The 21,620-nt window shown below is 46.0% G+C and overlaps 1 protein-coding gene across 1 annotated transcript; it reads right to left on the minus strand.

Moving 5' to 3' along the window:
- Positions 1–275: 275 nt before the first annotated feature.
- Positions 276–16,871, minus strand: NCF1 (neutrophil cytosolic factor 1). Its single transcript, XM_042442562.1, is given in 14 exon segments — positions 276–938; positions 1,545–1,687; positions 1,925–2,032; positions 3,865–3,982; positions 4,326–4,433; positions 6,074–6,196; positions 6,947–7,002; positions 8,508–8,673; positions 9,288–9,347; positions 9,350–9,365; positions 10,721–10,734; positions 10,737–10,800; positions 12,197–12,219; positions 16,847–16,871. Coding segments are annotated over 14 exon segments (1,143 nt in total). The 3' UTR covers positions 276–819.
- Positions 16,872–21,620: the final 4,749 nt, after the last annotated feature.

Genomic DNA, 21,620 nt, shown 5'->3' on the forward strand with positions numbered 1-21,620 from the left:
TAGACCTAAGCCTACTTCCTCCAATGCATCTGAGGAAGTAGACTGAAGTCTACGAAAGCTCATGCTGCCAACTTTTTCCTTTTAGTTAGCAGGAGCCTGCCTGCAAAAGATATCCTCCCCATTGCAACATCTTTACTAAGGACTGAAACAACACACAGGCATCTGACTAACATCTCCAATTGTTGTTGTTTTCTCCTGTGAGGATTTCCTGTCTGTCTCAACAGTTGTCCTTTCCCCAGATCGGCCTACGCAACTTTTCCTTCCCCAAAAGATGACTGGAAATGCTATTTTCATACCAAGTTATTTATTCGTCTAACATGTGTACATGTTGCATATGCATATTACAACCACCATATTTATCCAGGACATACATCCTATGACAACTATATTACATATCTGTTACACAGATAACAAGTAGTAGTAGTACAATCCAAACTTCATACTCTCCCTTGCCTTTCCCTCCCTCTAAAAAACCTACATTTAGATGATAGGACTAAACCGACAGACTTTTAGGCCCTGATGTCAGGATTTAGAACCATGGGATACTATCGGAGTCAAACTATTCCATAAGGTTTTCAGGTATGAGAGGTGGAAACAACGAAGCACTAGCATAGCACACCTAGATAAACCCTGCGATGCTTCGACTTTGTGGTATTACGCCCAAACGCAAGGCATGTGTCATCGATGCGAATGCAAGTGAGGTCCAGGAATAAACTGGTACAGAAGCAAGAATAAAACCTTTACAGGGTCCACTCTGGCCAGCAAATTCTTTGCAGGTGTTGCGATGCACGGAAACGGGAAAGCCGTGTGTTCCCCTCCTCACTTGATTTTGCTCTTTGTGCTCTCGGAGCAGCGGGTCAAGATCAGATCTTTACTGGGCCGTGGAGGGATGGCAGGTTGAGCTTTCGCCTGGTTGCCTTCCGTCTCCTCCTTCTCCACTACGAAATAAAAACACACATATGAGTTTTGACATCTATCCATCCACCTGCCTTTCTTTCTCCTGCCATGCGCTCTCAAGATAGTCGCCAGGGCATCTTATATCAGGTTTCGAGAACTAGTGAGATAACAGCGTCACTTTTGTCGATCGGTTGGCATGGTCTGAGTTCTTAAATAGACAAAATGGGGCTACTAAAAATGAGGGAATGGGCCTATAAGGTTTGTATGGTGAACATATGTGAGAAGACAAATATCCAGTGCCTTGGAAAGTCCCTTAAAGCTTGGAATAAAATGTGATTCCCTGGCCTAGATGGTTATTTCTGGTACGGCAGGAGGAGGTTATTTGAAGCCCAGTAAAAGATCTTTGGGAGGGATTAGCATTAGAAAATACATATTCCCCACCTGCAAGACTTCTGGACAGTGCGCAGTGCTTCATTCTGGGATTCAAAAAGTTAGGGGGCTGTGATCCCTTGTCTAAAATGTAGGAATCTTCAGTGCAAGCCATGGCTAAGAGGAAAAGTGTCTGGGAAGGACCACCTTTGTAACACGCCAACGTGAGTCAAGTGAGATGTTTTGGGGAGGTCCTAGCAAGGACCCCGCAAACTTACCGATAGCGCTGCCTTTGTTCAGGAGGTTGCTCCTCAGCTTCTTTCTGCTCTGCACGTATTTCACACTGTTTCGCCGGTAGGTCTCCTGGCTGATCTGCTTGCGGTTTTGGTTGTGGATGCTCTTGATGTTTCGGATGGTGGATCTGCCAGGTTGGAAGAGAAAGAGAAGAATGAGTTTGTGCTCGGTTAACCCGGTAGGGGAGAATGGAGAGGCGTCTTCCCAGTAGGCTTAGGCAAAAGCAAACTGCGGCAGCTTCTCTAAGCTTGTCTCTTCTACCACTTTAATAACTTTTGCCATCTTGGCGACACTCTGAGGTTGTCCCTGTTTTCGTCTGTGAAGTCCTGGAGGGTATAGAAAATGTCTTCCAAGGGACACATACCTTCGAGGTGGGGCTACTTTGTTCTTCAGCTGGTTGTTGTCTGGGCTTTTCTCTTCGCCCGCTTTCTGCAGGTACATAGAGGGGTAATAGCCGGTGGCCTCGTCCTTCCTGCAATTTAAGTTGCCACGTTGTTTTATTTGCAAATAAGACAAGAGCAAGTGACATGGCAGACGCTGCTACTAAACATAAAAACTATGACCACTGGTCTGGGTTGGTTGGTTTTTCAAAATGATTAAAATCTCCATACTGAACACAAGTGAAGATGCAACTCACTCAAAGGAAAATGTTGGCAGCATAAGCTTTCATAGACTTAAATCAACAAAAGCTCATGCTGCCAACTTCCTTCTTTCAGTGAGTCGCAAAGGTGCTACAAGATCTCTCTACATGCTAATTCTTGCCTACATACCTATGTTTTATATAGTACTATAAATCTATACTAACATGCTTCCCATTCTTGCTTCCTCCTTCCACAATCCTCCTCTTCCCCATCAACCAAACATTCTCTATACTTTCTTCACACTTACACAAACATTCACACACTTCCCATACACATTTTTCACCATGACCTCCTCCCTTGCCTTATCTGGTTCGTTCCCCAATTCAAACTATACTTCCTAAATCTAAGACATCAAGTTGCTACGTATCTTTTGTTGGCCTAAATCTTTTATGATGTCAAAGAAATCCCCTTTCAGACCTTACCCTGAATGCGCCGATGGGGCGCCAAACGTTGAGAGCAGGAGGTGTGGGTGGAATTCAGATCAAAGTAAACCTCTAGTAATGATTGAGTAGGAGCCACGTGGTCCATTCATCTCAATGGTTTCCAGAGATGGGACTCCAGGTTGGGTAATAACTTCCAAAACCAGGTTTAGTGGTCAAGGATTTTGAGAACTGTAATATTACAACATCTGGAAGCCCAAGTCTGAAAACTAGTGGTCCATAGTGACCAGTAGCAGCTTTCCAATGCCTGTGTAGGGATTGGACCTGGATCCTTCCTGCTGTTTGCCAAGCTCCTGAGATACAACCTGACGGATACAACCATGGCAGAAGCCTCAGAAATGGATAAAAGGAAGGATCGGCCTCTTGTAAAATGTCTCATGTGTGCATCGCCTGAGCTGATGGCAAATTCATTTTGTTACCCATTTTGTGTGGTGTGATAGTTTGGATTCCTTGGGGCCCTGTGTGATGTTTCCAAAAACCCCTTCTCACTACTGGAATAACTTGTCCCATATATATTTTTTACAAATCGTACTTCAGAGTACTTGGAGGCTTCAATTGATTTTCCTTGTGTGCCTTTCTATGATGAACGGGAACCCAAAGGGATGATCCATCTCAGGATCTTCTTGCCTCTAGGTTTTGCATGGCAGAGGGTTGGACTGGATGGCCCTTTGGGTCTCTTCCAACTCTACGATTCTGGTGTAATGGTTCAAATGTGCTCCATCCCTTGTCGATTGTGAACACACACACACACACACACACACATATGCAGTGTCCCTGGGTTCTTACTGATCTCTGCTTAGGAAAAGCTGTGGCCACATCTAAACCGGACGGTGATGTCTATGGAAGTGATCTAAAGCTAGCGATTGGAACCTCGGCCCCAAACTTTATGGTAACATCTATCATGATGACCATCTGTCAGGGGCGCTTTGTGGTTCTGCATGGCAAGGGGTTGGACTGGATGGCCCTTGGGGTCTCTTCCAACTCTATGGTTCTCTATTACTTTATGCAGTGCTCAGTTAACGTATGGAATCCCTTTTCACTATCAAATTTTAGAAGAGTTAAATTCAGAATCAACTGATCCATCAAAGGGCAATGGACAGGTGACGGAAATAATTGCAACCTCGCTATTCAGAGACAACATATCTTGGATTACTGGGTGCTATGGGAAGGGGAAGAACATTGGACAGTTCCTCCGTTTGAGTATCCGTGGCTGGCAATCTCACCTGACAACCCACCATCCATCGAGCAATTTATGGATCACTTCAATGGTCTCTCCTTCCTTCAGTGTGATCTCATCTTCCTGGGCAGCCATGTAGCCTTTTCGGACCGTGTGGAGCTCACCTGAGTGGGGGGAACAACACTTGGGGTTCATGTTGGATTCAAAGTTAGCATTAACAATGCTCACCAAACATGTCACTGTTATCCATAACACAGTTCCCCACTTTTATAGCAACAGCGTGTACGTTTCTATACCATTTCATAATGAACTCAGCACTCTCTAAGCGGCTTACAATCTGTAAGCCAACTGCCCCCAACAAGCTGGGTACTCATTTTACCGACCGATGGAAAGATGCAAGGCTGAGTCAACCCCTGGGATCAAACTCACAACCTTGTGGCTGTAGGACAAGCCACCAGGGCTCCTTATTTTGAGACAAGATTCGCCTAAATAGAGAAAGTTATTTACCTGCGTAGTTGGGTTCCTGTTCTTCAGATTCATCAGGACCATCCATAGGTTCCAGGTAGGCAGCTGGGACCCAGCCTCGCTTATTCCTTTGTTGGCAGAACCACCAGCCTGGAAAAGTAATTGTGGGACGAAGAGGCATTATAAAATGTCGCTGCAGTGTGCTTTCATGGAGACCATTTAGGAAAGGATTCTTGATGGAAACAACCCCCCTTCAAAGCTTGATTCGTTCAAGTTTAAATTGGAGAGCCAGTGTGGTGCGGCGAGGCTTCCAAAAGAACAAGGTTCAAATGTCTATTTGGACATGGAAACCCACTGGGTTCCTTTGGAAACATCACAATCTCTCAGCCTCAGAGGAAGGCATGAACACACACATACACACACACACAGCCCCCAAGCTGGCTGGGGCTTCTGGGAGCTGAAGTCCCAAAACCCTAGAGGACCAAAGTTTGGGAATCACAGCTCTAAGCAGTTTACAATGTGTAAGCCAACAAGCTGGGAATTCCTTTTACCGACCTACGAAAGGATGGAAAGGGTGAGTCAACCTTGGAGCCCCTGGGATCGAACTCACAACCGTGTGGCTGCAGGACTGGTATTTTAACCAAAGCTTCTGGTGGGAGTGGGGGAGCTCAACATTGCTGGTCTCTCAGCAGAACGAGTGTAATTGTGTTATTTCCTTTCCAGATAAAATGGCAACAGGTGGGAAAGACTGGCTTTGCAGCATAGGCCATGTTGGAAGGCATCTGATACCATCCTTTCCTGTTGCCACTGATGCTGGGATTCCTCACATCATGCTGCCTGCCCTTTTCTAGAAACCCCCTGGAAGTTCCCACTTTTGCTTTTCTCCATGACATCCACAGCATATCTGCCTGCCCTTTTCTAGAATCATAGAGTTGGAAGAGATGCAGGACCTAGAGATTCCTAAAGAGAAGAATCAACGTCTGGCAGATCATACAATCCTAGAGTTGGAAGAGACCGCAAGGGCCCTGATCCAGTCCAACCCCATTCTGCCATGAAGGAACTCGCAACCAAAGCATCCCCATTGACAGATGGCCACCCAGCCTCTGTTTAAATACCTGCAAGGAGGGAGACTCCACAAAGTCCCATATTCACACTACAAAAATAACCCGGGATGAATCCGGGTTGAATCCTTGTTGTCCGCACACGTCCTGAATGCACGCAATGCACTTTTGTGGGGGCTGTCAAAAAAACCCAACCCACTTAACCTGGGTTTTTCGATACCAGGGTTTTCCCTGAGTTTTCCTGAAAGATCTGCATCTACGGCAGTGCGGATAAGCTTCTGAATCGATTTGGATTGCTCTGTATCGTTTGAGGGAACGGAGGCGGCTCCATTTTATCCCCGAATGATGGCACGTGTGATTAACAAAGGGGTTACAACAGGGACGTAGCCAAGGGGGTGGTTCTTGGGGTCCGGACCCCCCCTTCCATTAGAAAAATGAATGGTGTGTGCTGCTGCACCGCCGCACCCAAGCCCCATTATAATGGTGGCACTTAGTCTGGACCCCCCCTTCCTAAAATCCTAGCTACGTCCCTGGTTACAATGACTCGAAGAGAAAACAAAATGGAGGCAACAAACCCAATGTGCATCAGCGCGGCAATCCGCATCTCCTCGGGACAAAAAATATGAGCGCGAATGCCCCCATAGTGTCTGTTTTCAGCAGAAGTGGTGCTGTATGCGCTTAAAGGTTGCACTTAAGCCTGTTGTCAAAAGTCAAAAGGTAGCTTTTTACCACTTTCGCTTTTCTCCACGACATCCACGGCGTCCCCCATCTTGACACCCATCTCAGTGCTGGAGCTCTTCTCATAGTCAGCGATCGCCCGGTAGGTCTGTAGGATGATGGGCCCTGTGATATCTATAAGAGAAGAGAAGCGGCGATGAGAAGGGAACGCCCAAAGGGCAGGTTTGAATCTGGGGTCTCTGGGGTGACCCTCCCCAGATTTATTTAGTGCCATTGATCTACCCATGTGTAAACTTAACACATGGCATTGGTAACGCACTTCTTCCACTTATACCCCTAGGAAGTGCCATGGCAAAAGATGAAAACTAAACCAGTGATTTGCTGTTATCTAATTAAATAGAGACTTTTATAGTCATATTTAAACCACTTCCATACTTAATTCTTAGTTCATAACTCTTTTAGTCATATGTAAACCAGCTGCATTACTATTATTATTATTATTATTATTATTATTATTATTATTATTATTACTGTTTATATTCCGCCTTCTTCCCAATACAGGGACTCAAGGCAGATTAGTCATGGATAGCTAAGCATAGTCGCGTTGTAATGCTCCTTGGGAGCAAAACACAAACACAACATCCCTGCTGATGTTGCTCTCTAACAACTAGGATCTATTTGAATGTGGAACTAACACTTCTCATTAATCCGGGTGGAAATTAGTTGAGATATGATGGGCCATGAGGAAGGGCGACGGGGCTTTTATTCCTGTTTTTAGTTTTCTGTGACTGTGTTTACTGTTTTTAATTGTATCTGCGTGCACTTGATGCACTTTTGTAAGCCGCCCTGATCTATTTGGAAGGGCGGGGTAAAAATAAATTTTATTATTATTTTATTTATTAAAAGTTGCATCTTCTTTTTTACCTTCTGCTATCTTCTTGGAGTCCTTTGGCATTAAATAGGTTTCTGGCTTCTTGATGCTGGGAAGAAAAGAGGGCAAGGAAGATGAGAGCTTTAGAAATGTCATACGCTGTATAATACACTGTGTAATAATACTAGCCTACCTAACACGGCTGTTGTAAGGCATCAAAACAACATTTAAAACCTGGGTTATGTAGAATCAGAGTAGGTCCTAATTCTGCTATTGAACCACGTGGTAGAAAGAGGGAGAGAAAGAATGAGAGTGAGAAAAAGGATGAAACGTTACTCGTTTTTACGCGTTAACAGTGCATTTTTAATATCTTGGTACAGTACTTGTTTTAGTGGCTGCATCTACACTGCAGATTTAATGCAGCTTGGCACAGCTTTAACTGCCATGGCTCAGTCCTATGGACGTCTGGCATTTGGAGGGAGACTCAAAGCAGATTGTGAAGCCACAACCCAACCATGCCGGGCACACTGTACACCTTGACAACACTGACAACATTGTGAGTTTGTGAGCTGTATGCATCGCAAACAAACTAGGGCCAAGGAGATTCTTGGGGAGCTTGGTGTGGTGTGCATGGCCAAGCCATCTTTGGTGGTCTCTAGAAACAGAAGTTGGTTGGGCATCTTTCAGAAGTGCATCAGTCTTGTATTCATGCATGGCAAAATGGGGTTGGTCTACGTGGCCCTTGTTGCCCTACGAACTCTACGATTCTATGATTTTATGACTTGTGTATTAAAAAGCAAGCCAGACGTACGCTTGGTTTGCAGCAGTAGCTGAGTTGGAAGTGGAGTGTGGGTGTTAACTGTATCTGTCTGGATGTTAGCATGGTCATACGGTGGATGCCAAGGGAGCCAAAAGCTAACAAGAGGCGATAAAACAGATACAGATTAGCTGACAAATGGCAACGGCACCTCAATCCCTCATTCTAAAGAGAATAGCGGTGGGGAACCGCACTTGTCGAACAGTATTAAGTCTCAGTGCGTCTTGTAGTTCCCGCCACACACGTACTACACTGAGACATCATCACAGAATCGTAGAATCATAGAGTTGGAAGAGACCCCAAGGGCCATCCAGTCCAACCTCATTCTGCCATGCAGGAACTCTCAATCAAAGCATCCCCAACAGACGGCCATCCAGCCTCTGCTTAAAGACCTCCAAGGAAGGAGACTCTAAGGGGGTGTCTTCCACTGTCAAACAGCCCTTACTGTCAAGATGTTCCTCCTAATGTTGAGGTGGAATCTCTTTTCCTGGAGCTTGCATCCATTTGTATCCCTTTTCTATTCTCTGGAAGAGCAGAAAACAAGCTTGCTCCATTCTCAATGTGACACCCCTTCAAACACTTAAACAGAGATATCATATCACCTCTTAACCTTCTCTTCTCCAGGCTAGACATACCCAGCTTCCTCATACAGCATGGTTTCCAGTAGACCCTTCACCATTTTGGTCCCCCTCCTCTGGGCACCCCCCAGCTTCTCAACGTCTTTTTTGAATCGTGCCCAGCGCTGGGCACCACAATATCAAATCCTTCTGTCTTGCCAGTGTCCCACCAATACTCACTGGCCTGCTGTAGGTGGATTGAGGTCATCTGGTTTGACTCTGAAGAAGTTCAAGACATGCTCACACCGGGAGATTTTGCGGGGAAGATTGATCAAGGCAGAGGAGTATTCGGAGAGCGTGTTTTGTCTGTTTTGGGTGGATCTTTGGTTGTCAAACCACCTGGGTGCTAGAAAAGGTAGAAAGAAGGAAACCCAAGACGGATGTGTCATTCCAGGTGACCGTCAATATACACACTACATTATCAGACGCGGGCAAAGCGGTCGTGCAAACGTGGCATAAGCGTTTGCAAAGCGCCAGGGATGTGATCATCCGTGGGCTTTAAAGTGTAACTGAAGCTTCCCGCTATGTTCCCGTCATGGAATCGTTTTCATAGAGCCTAGGGAGTTACTTTTTGGACTACATCTCCTAAAATACCCAGAAGCATGGCCGCTGGGGATTCTGGGCGTGTAGTCAAAACTTCCCAAGCGTTGGGTTGTCTCATAGTTCATCAATTTCATGTAGTCAAAACCTTCCAAGCATTAGGTTTCTCAATAGTTCATCAATTTCACTGTAGTCAAAACCTCCCAGCATTGGGTTTTCATCAATAGTTCATCAATTTCATGCAGTCAAAACCTCCAGCATTAGGTTTTCATCCCTTATACATCTATATTGAATATTTGGGGAAAAGGAAGGGTAAAAATCCTTTCCACTCTGACTTCACCCCAAAAGCCCACATAGTACAAGGCTTTCGGACACAAGATATCCCACAACCAAGAACAGTTCACTCTGCAATGAACCCACTCACCTGGCAATGTGGAATGATCCTGTTCTCTACGTTAATATCCCCGGATTCAATCGGAACATTTCCTTCAGAGTTTTCTAAGGAGAGAGGGAAGTGATCATGTTATTAAAAACTAGTTTACGGTCTTGTGAAAAAGTCATTGTGGGGTGTTCAGGCTTGAGATGAGCAGTTTAGTGGCATGCATCCAGCGCTACAGATCCTGTGCCAAAGCAGAAGGGCTGGATTCGATGTCCCCACAACATCTTCTGACTCTATGGAGATTACTGCATTGCTCTTTTCTGTCCTTCCTTCCTAACCTAAGCATGGGTTTAAAACTTCTTAAGCATGGGTTTTATCACATGTTTTTGTGTCCAGGTCAGAGGTATCCGGTACCCGATCATGGCATCCCATACCCACCTGGACTTCTCCCATACTCCAAAAGTGCCGAGAAGTACGGATCAGGTATGGGAAGCCATCTGGACTTCTCCCATACTTGCAAAGATGGGAAAGTGTCCTTCTTTCAAAAAGGATGGAGAAGTCCGGATCGGTATGGGATGCCTCTGAGCTGGGTACGGAGGCGTGCAAAATATCCAGGCTTAAAAGGTTTCAGCCCAGTGGGAAGGTGGAAAAGTGCGTGTGATAACCTTCTATGGCCTGTTCCAGACTGCCAAAATAAAGCTGCTTCGAGTCTCTTTGGAGGTTGCTGTTTAAATGATGCTGCGTCCTAGAATCCGGAAGCTGCACCAAAGCTGCGCTCCAGTGCTTAGGAATGGATGTGGCTTTGGCGCGACCTCCGGACTCTTAGGACCCATGCATCATTTAAAAGCATACCCCAAAGAGACCTGAAACAGCTTTATTTGGCAGTCTGTAGCAGGCCTATGACTCTTGTTCACGTGAGTTATGCTGTGCAGAAGAGATTCAGGAAGCTGCACCCCAGTTTCAAAGGCTTCTCTTGCCCTGCAGCTTGGAAGCATAAAAGCCAGGCACAGAGCTAACTAGCAAAACGTCGCTTTGCACATGTTCCAAAGCAATCGCCTCCTCTTGGCGTTTACTTTGCCAAGGCTCATCCTTCCACTCGCTTGGAAAAGTCTGGAACATTTTCATTTCCTTTTAGGTGCCTTAATTGTTAATTCTCCCATCCTTTGTAGAAGATCTTGTAGCGCCTTGAGACTCGCTAAAGAAAGCTTGGCAGCCTGAGCTTTGCTAGACTAGTTCTACTTCCTACTTAAGTCTACAACGTCCTGCTGCCAACTTCTTTCTTTCATTCTGTCTCAACGGTGCCACCAAGATCTGATGTTAGGCCAAAGTTGTGATTCTGCGCAGGCTAATCTGGAAGGAATAAGCCCTGTTACATTTGCACGCTGGTCACCAAGCTGTTATCCACTCCATGCTTCGTTTGTTATGGCCACAGCCTTAACCTAACCCTCCGAAGTTGGCACAAATCTGTACTTACGTGGAACTCGATTTTTCCGTGAACTTCCGATCACCAACTTTTTCTTTGAGATCGTGCCATTTGACCAGGAACATGTAAACCTGGCGACAAGAACAAGGTAGCATTCAGAACTGGCAGGAGCACAGACTACAGGTCCGGGGATTTCCAAAGGGGGAAGGCATTTAAACAAAGCTGGCCGATCCCCCGCGTGAGAAACATTGTGCTAAAGTCCAATATAAGATGCTCAAACAGCATCGGAAGACAAGAGAAGCATTTGCCTCATCTCCAAAACACAGGTGTCTGGCACCCGAAGGGTGTCTCCACTCTTCCAGCTGGCCTCTAAGAGCTCATGGCAGGAAACATGGCACTGAATACTATACTTACTACTAATAATAATATAATAATACCCCGCCTCTCCATTAAGATTGAGGTGTTGATGTGTGATTAACCAAGCCTTTTCATGCTGCCCCAGATCCTTGTGAGAGGAGAATCTGGATCCAGAACATGGGAAAGTAAGGTCTGCACTTAGGCGAAAAAATGAATGCAGAGATATAGGATGGGGACACCTGGTTGACAAGATGAATGTGAAAGGGACTAGGGTCCAATAGACCACAAGTTGAAATGAGTCACAGTGGGATGCGGCAGCTAAAAAGGCCATGCGTTCTAGGCTGCATCACGAAGTTAGTGTCTAGATCAAGGAGTAGGATGTGCACCCATTCTGCGTTGGTCGCTGAATAATATCATGTCCAATTCTGGGCACCCTAATTAAAAAGGATGTTGAGAAAGTAGGCATGGCCCTGAGGAGGGCCACCAAAATGCAAAAGGTCTGGAAACCATGCCTTTTGGGAAAGAGCTGGTGTATTAGCCTGGAGAAGAGACGTTAAGTGGTGATATGATAGTCCTGTTTAAGTATTGTGAGCATCACTGGACGGAGCAAGCTTTTTTCTGCTGCTGCAGGAATAGGACCTGGAACAATCAATGCAATCTACGGAAAAGAGAACGCCTCAACATTAGGGGAACTTCTGATGGTGAGTTCCTCACAGTGGAAGATGCTACCTTGGAGAGTGGTGGAGTCTCCCTCTTTGAGGTCTTTAAACAGAGGTTGGATGGCCATCTGTCAGGGATGCTTTGATTGAGAGTTCCTGCATGGCACAAGGTTGGACGGTGGGGGTCTCTTCCAACTCTAGGTCCTGTGATTGAACCTGATCTTCTGCATTCAAAACCAGTGCTCTCTTTTGGACAAGGGCTGGTTCCCAAACGCCTTCCTACAAGCAAGAAGGCTTCTTGATCGCACAAACCATCTGTGCCACTGCATCAGTCCATCACTGCCGCTATTTTCTCCCATGGGAAAAGATGGGGAAATGGGTTTCTTGATCAGCCAGGCTTGGGGATTCTGAGTGCTGCAGTGGACAAAACTAACACCCCTAAGCTCTATGTTGGGATCCATCAGGTGCACTGTTACGCTATTCCACCACGGCATGAGCTCCGGGTACTTACATAGTGTTGGCTCGGAAAAACCGCTTCTCAAAGCCAGTAGTTCAATGTGTCTGATATAGGCCCGCGGTCCCCATGATGGCAGCTGGATCCTTCCAGGTGCTTTTTGGCTACTCTCAAAGTCTCCGCTGGCAGCTCTCGCTCTCTCTCCTCCAAATCGCGGCTGTGCCTGCAGGTTTTATCATTGACAAAAAGGGAAGTCAGATTCCCCGCATTGCTTTCCTCTTATGCAACTGACTTCCCCACCCTTTTCTTTTCTCGTAATGTGCTGCTTTCTTGTTTCTGCACCTGTGGCGCATCTCCACGCGCAGAAGAGTGTGAGTCCATGATTCTAAATCTAAAGAGACAACCCTGTGCTCTTTCACGCCACCCAGGTAATAGCCCTCCGATCCCGACTGCCATGGCTGCATCTTATGGGACCCTGGGATTTGCAGTTTGATAAATACATAGGCCTGTTATGACTGCCAAATAAGCTGCTTTGGTCTCTTTGGAGGCATGCTCTTTAAATGATGCATGCGTCCTTGGTCCGGAGGTCGCGCCAAGCCCACTCCATTCCTAAGCACTGGAGCGCAGCTTTGGTGCAGCTTCCGGACTCTTAGGACCCATGCATCATTTAAACAGCTACCTCCAAAGAGACCCGAAGCAGCTTTAGTTGGCAGTCTGTAGCAGGCCCTAGAATTCTCCATGACAGACAAAACTACACATCCCAGGACTCTGCAGGAAGCAACCACAGCAGTTAATGCAAGAGCGCTATTACTGTGTACAGTACAGTAGTTGAATCCATGGTGAAGAATCCTTGTATTATGGAGGTCGTTCCATATCTTGGAGTTCTATCCATGGGTTCAACTATCCACGGCTCGAATACTCAAAACAATATAATCCCAGCAGGAAACCTTGAATTTGCGATTTATTAAGGGACACCGTTTTTTACGCCTTTGCATTTAATGGGATTTGCGCATCCATGGTATCTGCAATGGTCTATGTCTATGATGCAGGGGAAATTGAATATGAAGGCAAACCGGACCCATCCTGGCCTTGGGTGACGCTTTTTAAAAGCAGAATGGGGTGAGCTGAGATGGCAAGAGAAGGAATTAATCCGGATTGTCTTTGCCAGTCAAGCAGTTGGAGGGTCGGTCTTGCAGTCCTAAAATGTTATCCTTAAGAAGCATTTTAAAATGAAAAAATGAGCCACTTTCAAGCAACGATGAGTAACAGGGGAAATTAAGTGTGGACATATCCTCGAAGCTCTGCCTCCCAGTAAGTTAAACTAAGTATGACACATTGCATGACCTAATGTCACCATAGTTGTCAATCCCCAACCTCTGCAAAGAAGAAAAAGTGAGGCACGGGAAACGAATCCCACAACGACATGCGATGTGTCATAGTTTGTTTAACTTCCAGGGACTCAGAGCTTGGGAAGTTATGTCATACCCTGATTTATTTTCTCATGTCTTTTTAAACCAAAGGTAACCAAGGAGACATGACAAGTTAAACACACCCAATGGAGGGAAAGGTGGCTGTGTTTCTAGTTGCTTTCTTTTCAAGAACAACACCCTGGGAAGGGGTTTGAAGAATGACTGCTGTTGGACTGAAACTCCAAAGGTCTCCTTCCTTGGCCTTCCGTATGCGCGGATTCAACCATCCACGGCTTGAAAATATTCCCAGAAATATACATTCCAAAAAGCAAACCTTCATTTCACTATTTTATTAAGAGGAGCCATTTTACTATGACACCGTACTTAACGGGATGCGAGCATCCACAGATTTTGGTTCCACGGAGTGAATAGCAAGGGCCCACCATACAATAAAAAGTCCTTCTTAGCATGGGCACTACACTTGTCCCTCCATATTCGCTAAGGTCCGGGGCCAAAGACCCCCGTGTAATGGAAAAACCGCAAATAACAAAAACACCCTGTTTTTATCTGAGAGGATACCTCTCTAGGACTCTCAAGGTCCTCCAGTGAAACTCTGTGGTCAACGTCCGACAGCACTGACCATAGAACTGCCCTGGAGGACTACAAAGGCCTAGTAGAGTATTCTCTCTAGGATCTCTAGGTCTTTCAGTGCACTCTGTGGTCAACATCCGACAAACACTGACCATAGACTGCCCTGGAGGAGCTACAAAGGCCTAGTGAGTTTTCTCTCTAGGGATCTCTAGGTCTTTCAGTGCAACTCTGTGGTCAACGTCCGACAGACACTGACCATAGAACTGCCCTGGGGAGCTACAAAGGCCTAGTGAGCATTCTCTCTAGGGATCTCTAGTTCTTCAGTGCAACTCTGTGGTCAACATCTGACAAACACTGACCATAGAACTGCCCTGGGGAGCTACAAAGGCCTAGTAGAGCATTCTCTCTAGGATCTCTAGGTCCTCCAGTGCAAGTCGTGGTCAACGTCCGACAGACACTGGCATCGAACTGCGCTGGGGAGCTACAAGGCCTAGTAGAGCATTCTCTCTAGGATCTCTAGGTCTTTCAGTGCAACTCTGTGGTCAACGTCCGACAAGACACAGACCATAGACTCCAATGGAGGAGCTACAAAGCCTAGTAGAGTATTCTCTCTAGGGATCTCTAGGTCTTTCAGTGCAACTCTGTGGTCAACTCCGACAAACACTGACCATAGAACTGCCCTGGAGGAGCTACAAAGGCCTGTAGTAGAGCTTCTCTCTAGGGATCTCTAGGTCTTTCAGTGCAACTCTGTGGTCAACATCCGACAAACACTGCCAGAACTGCCCTGGAGGAGCTACAAGCCTAGTAGAGCATCTCTCTAGGGATCTCTAGGTCTTTCCGTGCAACTCTGTGGTCAACATCGACCGCACTGACCATAGGAACTTCCCTGGAGGAGCTACAAAGGCCTGTAGAGCATTCTCTCTAGGGATCTCTAGGTCTTTCAGTGCAACTCTGTGGTCAACATCCGACAGACACTGACCATAGAACTGCCCGGAGCTACAAAGGCCTAGTAGAGCATCTCTCCTAGGATCTCTAGGTCTTTCGTGCAACTCTGTGGTCAACATCCGACAAACACTGACCATAGAACTGCCTGGAGGAGCTACAAAGGCTAGTGAGCATTCTCTCTAGGTCTCTAGTCCTCCAGTGCAAGTCTGTGGTCAACGTCCGACAGACACTGACCATAGAACTGCTGGAGGAGCTCAAAGGCCTGTAGAGTATTCTCTCTAGGAACCTCTAGTCTTTCAGTGTGACTCTTTGGTCAACGTCCGACAGACTGACCATAGAACTGACTGGAGGAGCTACAAAGGCCTAGTAAGTATTCTCTCTAGGGATCTCTAGGTCTTCCAATGCAACTTTGAGTTAAAGTTGGCCATAGGTTGCACTGAGGGCCGATGTTTAATGGCTTTTGAGTCACAGTTTTGGAGAAGCACAGCTTTTTGGGGGGGGGGGAAAGTGTGGTATGAATACAATAATGCACTATTGCCAGTAAGCCAGGATTTCCTGGAGGGTTTGATTGAGGATAGCAACTGACCATTGTCCATATGAGTGATTTGACTCTGCTTTCATTCGCGTTTTAGCTGTCGCTAACTGTTCGGGTAATTAATTTTCCAAACATTTTGGGGAGTAGCTGGATCAAACCCAATGGGGCAATGCTACTGTAGGCTGCATCATAGAAGTTAGTGTCTAGATCAAGAAGTAATAGTGTCACTGTATTCTGCTCTGTCAGGCTTCACCTGGAATACTGTGTTCCAGTTCTGGGCACCACAATTCAAAAAGGATGTTGAGAAACTAGAGCATGTCCATAGGAGGTCCACCAAACGTTGAAGGGTCTGGAAACGGTGCCTTATGAGGAAGCACTTGGGAGCTGGGAATGTTCGCTGGAAAAGAGATGGTTTAGAGTGGATACGATAGCCCTGTTTAATATTTGAAGGGATGTCACATTGAGAGGAGGGAGTAAGCTTGTTTTCTGCTGCCCAGAGACTGAACAATGGACGCAAGCTCCAGAAACGGAGATTTCAGCTCAACATTAGGAGGGACATCTTGACAGTAAGAGCTGTTCAATAGTGGAAGACATTCCCTCGGGTATGATGGAGTCTCCTTCTTTGGAGGTCTCTAAACAGGGCTGGACGTCCATCTGTCAATGGGGATGCTTTGATTGAGAGTTCCTGCATGGCAGAATGGGGTTGGACTGGATGGCCCTTGGGGGTCTCTTCCAACTCTATGGTTCTATGAAGAGTCTAGTGGTTCTTTCAAGACTGATGAAGCTTTTGGCATAAGCCAGCTAACAACCGCAGTCCACAAAAGGCCAAGGCTTCAGTCCATCATGTAAAACTTAAGTGCCGCTAGATTTTTTCGGTGCGGTGTTTTGTTCTTGTGAAACCTAAGCATTTCTTTTTGTTTCACTCCTATTCAATGTGATGGAGGCCTGTGTTAACATGACTGAGCATGCATGCAGAGGTCCGCTTCTGTGTACGTGCCAAAGGCACAGCAGCTACAAGGGACGCAGGAAAGAAATTGCAGCACAACTGAGAACAAGTGTTGACTAAGACTGTGGAAATCACGCAACGGGTTTACTCAGAAATACGTTCACTGCCAAATTCATCATAACCCTTAGAGTTGATTTTGCAGTTAGGAGTGCAGCCTTTAAGCCAAGAAAGGGTGAATCCGGGGACACGGCGCTATTATCCGTGGGGGCATTCACACTCACTCTTTTGTGCCAGGGATGCGGACATGTCGATGCATATGAGGTTTGTTGTTCCCAATTTGTTTTGGGTTCACACACCTCTCTGTGTCATTGTAAGCCTGCGTTACTCATACATCCATCGTCTTGGGACAAAATGGAGCCACCTCCATTCCCTTGTACGATACATCGATTCAGAATTCACACTGAACCATAGAGTTGGAAGCGACCCCAAGAAGGGCCCTCCATCAACCCCATTCTGCCATGCAGGAACTCTCAACCAAAGCATCCCCGACATCCAGCCTCTGTTAGACCTCCAAGGAAGGAGGATTTTCTCGGAAACCATTTGGTATCTCCTCCGCCGCGTCATTTACGCCAGCTTGAAACACTTCCAGGGGATAAGCTGCCTTTTGTAATCATTTCAAGCATCTGGAGGCTTTCAGTGCCAGTTGCAGTATCTCTTTGACAAATTTACCACCACCATAAAGATGCAATTTCCTTCCCAGAGAGGGACTTATGCAACTTAGATGTTTTCCTGCTCTTCCTCTTTTTTGGGGGATGACAATCTGTTGCCGTGTTGCTATTGTTCATCCGAACAACTGCATTTTGTGGGAGAAAGTGCCTTTCAAGACTGGGATTGTGCATCATAGCCAAAGACTCCTCACAAGGGGAAAGCACAACAAAATGCTCCATGCTCCAAATCTGGGAATGTTCTCCCTTTCCCCCCTCTTCCTCTTTTGGGCAGGAAACATTTTTTGCGGCAGAGGTTTGTAACAAGAGGAATATGTATCTACAATCGCTTCCCCATCCTGCCATGATTTCGGCCGACTGCACCCATAAACGGCCCCAGAGACACCCCCACGCTCACACTTGAACCGTTATTTGCGTTCTTGCATTTGTCATATTATTACAAAACAATATTGTAATGGATTAAAATTCAATTATCAATCTTTTATTAAAAACTAGCAGCCCACACATGTAAAATGAAACAAACCAAGTCAGGGAAGCTTGGATGGGAATGAGGGAGGGGGGACAGGTTGGGAGATCCTCGCGTTTTCACTTCGGTTAAACAAAGGTGCTCCTGAGCATGTGCAAAGTGCCTTCACCCCTCTGGTGAAACCACAATACATTCACGTGAACGGGGGATGAGAGCATGGAGCACAACCCCAGAGGACTTCTCTGACACCTCTTAATGGAAGCGACTTTAATCTACGAAAGCCCATGCCGCCAACGTCTTTCTTTCAGCGAGTCTCAAAGGCGCTGCGACATCTCTCTACGTGCTTTTTTTACCGGCTCACATGGCTATGTCTTTGAATTCTTCCCACCTCGTTTCCGATCCATTTCTTCCGCCAAGGCACGGTCAAAGTGGGCAGAGCCGTGGCAAAAGTTTGCTTTTTAAATCGAACTTCACCACCTTTTGTCTTTTTTCTTTGGCTGCTGCTTTGAAGTTGCAGCCAAGCTTCCCAGAAGATTCACAACAGACCAACTTGCCTGGAATCAAAGTGTTTTAAACGTGGCTTCTTTCGTTCCCGTTCTATAACGAAAGCGATCAGAGCTCTCATTCAGGAAGCACATTGCGTGTGGGGGGACATCCTATAAAAGAGACAAGGCAAGCATTGTGTTTAAGTAACCTAAGCACCTGCGGGGAACTGCCAAGTTTGCAGACTATTGAAAGAGCCAGAAAACTGGCAGAGAAAGAAAGGGAGGTGGTGAGGCGATCTGCTTAAGGGAGCAAGTCAGAAAGGAAGGCCTGTTATAGACTGCCAAAATAAAGCTGCTTGGGGTTTCTTGGAGCTATGCTGTTTAAATGCTGCATGCATCCTAAGAATCCGGAAGCTGCACCAAAGCTGCCCTCCAGTGCTTAGGATAGAGTGTGGCTTTGGCGCAACCTCTGGTCTCTTAGGACCCATGCTCATTTAAATAGCATGCCTCCAAGAGACCCAAAGCAGCTTTATTTTTTGCAGTTGGAGAGGCTGAATATAATAATAATAATAATAATAATAATAATAATAATAATAATAATACTTTTATTTAAATCCTGCTTCTCTGTCACTAGGGCAACCGAAGCAGCTTACGATTAAAATTACACAGAACACAATCATAAAATCTAATCTTCCCTTCCCCCCAAAAAACAATTAAACCCATTCCTAGTTTAAAATAATCAATTAAAATAACCAGAGAAGGGTAAATGGTTTCAGAGTACGTCATTCACTTGGTAGTAAACTCAATCTGATTTTTTTACTACTAAAGGATAAAGTAAGCGAGAGATGCCCTGACTTGGAGGAGAGAGCAGGGCTCAGGGGTCACGGAAAGCTTGGAGACGTTTCCCCAAACAGCAATAGCATTGACATTTCTGTACCGCTTCATAGCAAATTAGCATTCCCTAAGCCAGTGATGGTGAACCTTTTACAGACCGAGTGCCCAAACTGCAACCCAGACCCCACTTATTTATTGCAAAGTGCCACGTCCCTCTGGCTTTCTAGTAAGAAACTCTGGCAAACTCTGTGCGAGGGAGACAGCATGTGTGCCCACAGAGAGGGCTCTGAGTGCCACCTCTGGAACATGTGCCATAAGTTCGCCATCACTGCCCTAAGTGCTTTACAATCTGTACGCCAATTGCCTCCAACAAGCTGGGTACTCATTGACCAACCTACAAAAGGATGGAAGCCCGAGTCAACCTTGGAGCTCTCCGCTAGGATCGAACTTACAACGTTGCGGCTGCAGGACTAATACCTGACCCACAATAAATCCCCTCTTGCTTTAGAAATCATTCAAAGGCTGCAGCAAAGGTGGAACTGTCCCAACCTGAGTGCCCCAGATTTCCTGCGTACGTTTATCAATATGCGTTGCTGCTTGTAGTATTTTAACACTCAAGCGAGTGGGGTACCGAACGATGGGAAGGGTTGTCACAAATGATCAATGGTGTTGGTGGTCTACATTCCTTGGAACGGTTAATGAGGAGTGTGGCTCTTGCCACGTCCTTTTCCAGGACACAGTTTGCACTTCCCACCACTGAACCATGGGTATTCCATGCTCACAAGTCTTCAGGGGATATTTGGGTCCCCCTGACTCTCCGAATTTGGAGTTTCACGTGCGGTGTTCCCGTTGTTGTCGAGGTCCGTCAAGACAGCAGCTTGATAAAGAGTCGAGGTTTTGTCCTCTGCTAGGAACACGGCCTGTGACTAGAGTTGAGGAGAGCCACAATAAACCTGATACATCAGTGTCAGAGAGGATTTGTCGTTGCTTACCACGAGGCCAAGGGGACTCCAAAGGTTCAGTGTGGTATCAAATATGAGTTGCACCGCACAGGTGCACAGATCCCATTTTGTGTGAGGGAGTGACCATGAAGAAGAAATAGCACCTTGAGTGCGTGTACCTTTTTGCATCAATGTCTATCTGCATCCAACTCAAGACCACCTTGTCAAAGGCTCTTTGGAAGGATTTCACCAAAGTACAGCTGCCGGTGTTCCATTCAAAAGCATGGAACACCTAACTGCGTCCTCCTTTTTGCTTCCCTCCTAGGTTAAGAGTCTTTGTATCTGTGGTGCAACAATAAATAAATACAACAGCATCTCTTTCCCTCTTAAAGAAACCTTTTTTCTTTCTTTAAGTCAGAGATGCCACCAGTAGATGGTGATTTTTGTAGTTTTGTGAGATATTTGGCCTTCTCTGTCAGGGAGTTCTGGGGCTACAAAAAACTACAGATCCCAGAATTCCCTAGCATTGAGCCTTGGCAGTTACAATAGTGTTGAACTACTGTATATACTCATGTATAAGTCTAGAAATGTAGGTCAAAAAACTGACCCCCCCCAAAAAAAACCTGAGTAGATTTATCCACAGGTCAATGTAAGTACATTTGTCCCTCCATATTCGCTAGGGTTAGGGGCACAATACCCCAGTGATTATGGGAAAGCCGCAAATAACAAAAATACCATGTTTTTACCTGAGAAGACACCTCTCTAGGAATCTCTAGGTCCTCCAGGGAAACTCTGTGGCTAACGTCCGACAGACACTGACCATAGAATTGCGCTGGAGGAGCCACTAAGGCCTAGTAGAGTATTCTCTCTAGGGATCTCTAGGTCCTCCAGTGCAACTCTGTGGCCAACGTCCAACAGACACTGACCATAGAACTGCGCCGGAGGAGCTACAAAGGCCTAGTAGAGTATTCTCTCTAGGGATCTCTAGGTCCTCCAGTGCAGCTCTGTGGTCAACGTCCGACAGACACTGACCATAGAACTGCACTGGAGGAGCTACAAAGGCCTTGTATTCTCTCTAGGAATCTCTAGGTCTTTCAGTGCAACCTTTAGTTAAAGTTGACCACAGAGTTGCACTGGGGGATCTAGAGAGTCCTAGAGAAAACATATTAATCAAATCCGTGAATAATCAAATCCACAAATATCAAAACTGCAAATATGGAGGGATGAGAGTACTGTATCTTAACTCTTATTTATAAGAAGGAACCATCCCTTGGTGAAAAGCACGAGTATAATCTGTCTTGGAAGCACCGACCCCCTCTACTCTCTCATCCATCCAGCCTTAAGAGTAAGCCCAAAAACTTATGTCTGCTGGAATTTTGACATTGTTTTGCTTTGCTTCATCCTTTGGATCCTTTGCTATATGGCCCTAAGTTTTACCCTCGACTTATCCACGGGCCATAGCAAAATCCATAATTTCGGGCCCAAAAATTGCCCTCGACTTGTAGGCAAGGTCGACTTATAATCGAGTATACATGGTACATTAATTCTGCAGTGTGATAGTGCCCTCCTCTAAGATACACTTTCAAACCTGATTATTCTTATTA

The sequence above is a fragment of the Sceloporus undulatus genome, chromosome 11 (genome assembly GCF_019175285.1).
Source record: "Sceloporus undulatus isolate JIND9_A2432 ecotype Alabama chromosome 11, SceUnd_v1.1, whole genome shotgun sequence".
Classification (NCBI taxonomy): domain Eukaryota; kingdom Metazoa; phylum Chordata; class Lepidosauria; order Squamata; family Phrynosomatidae; genus Sceloporus; species Sceloporus undulatus.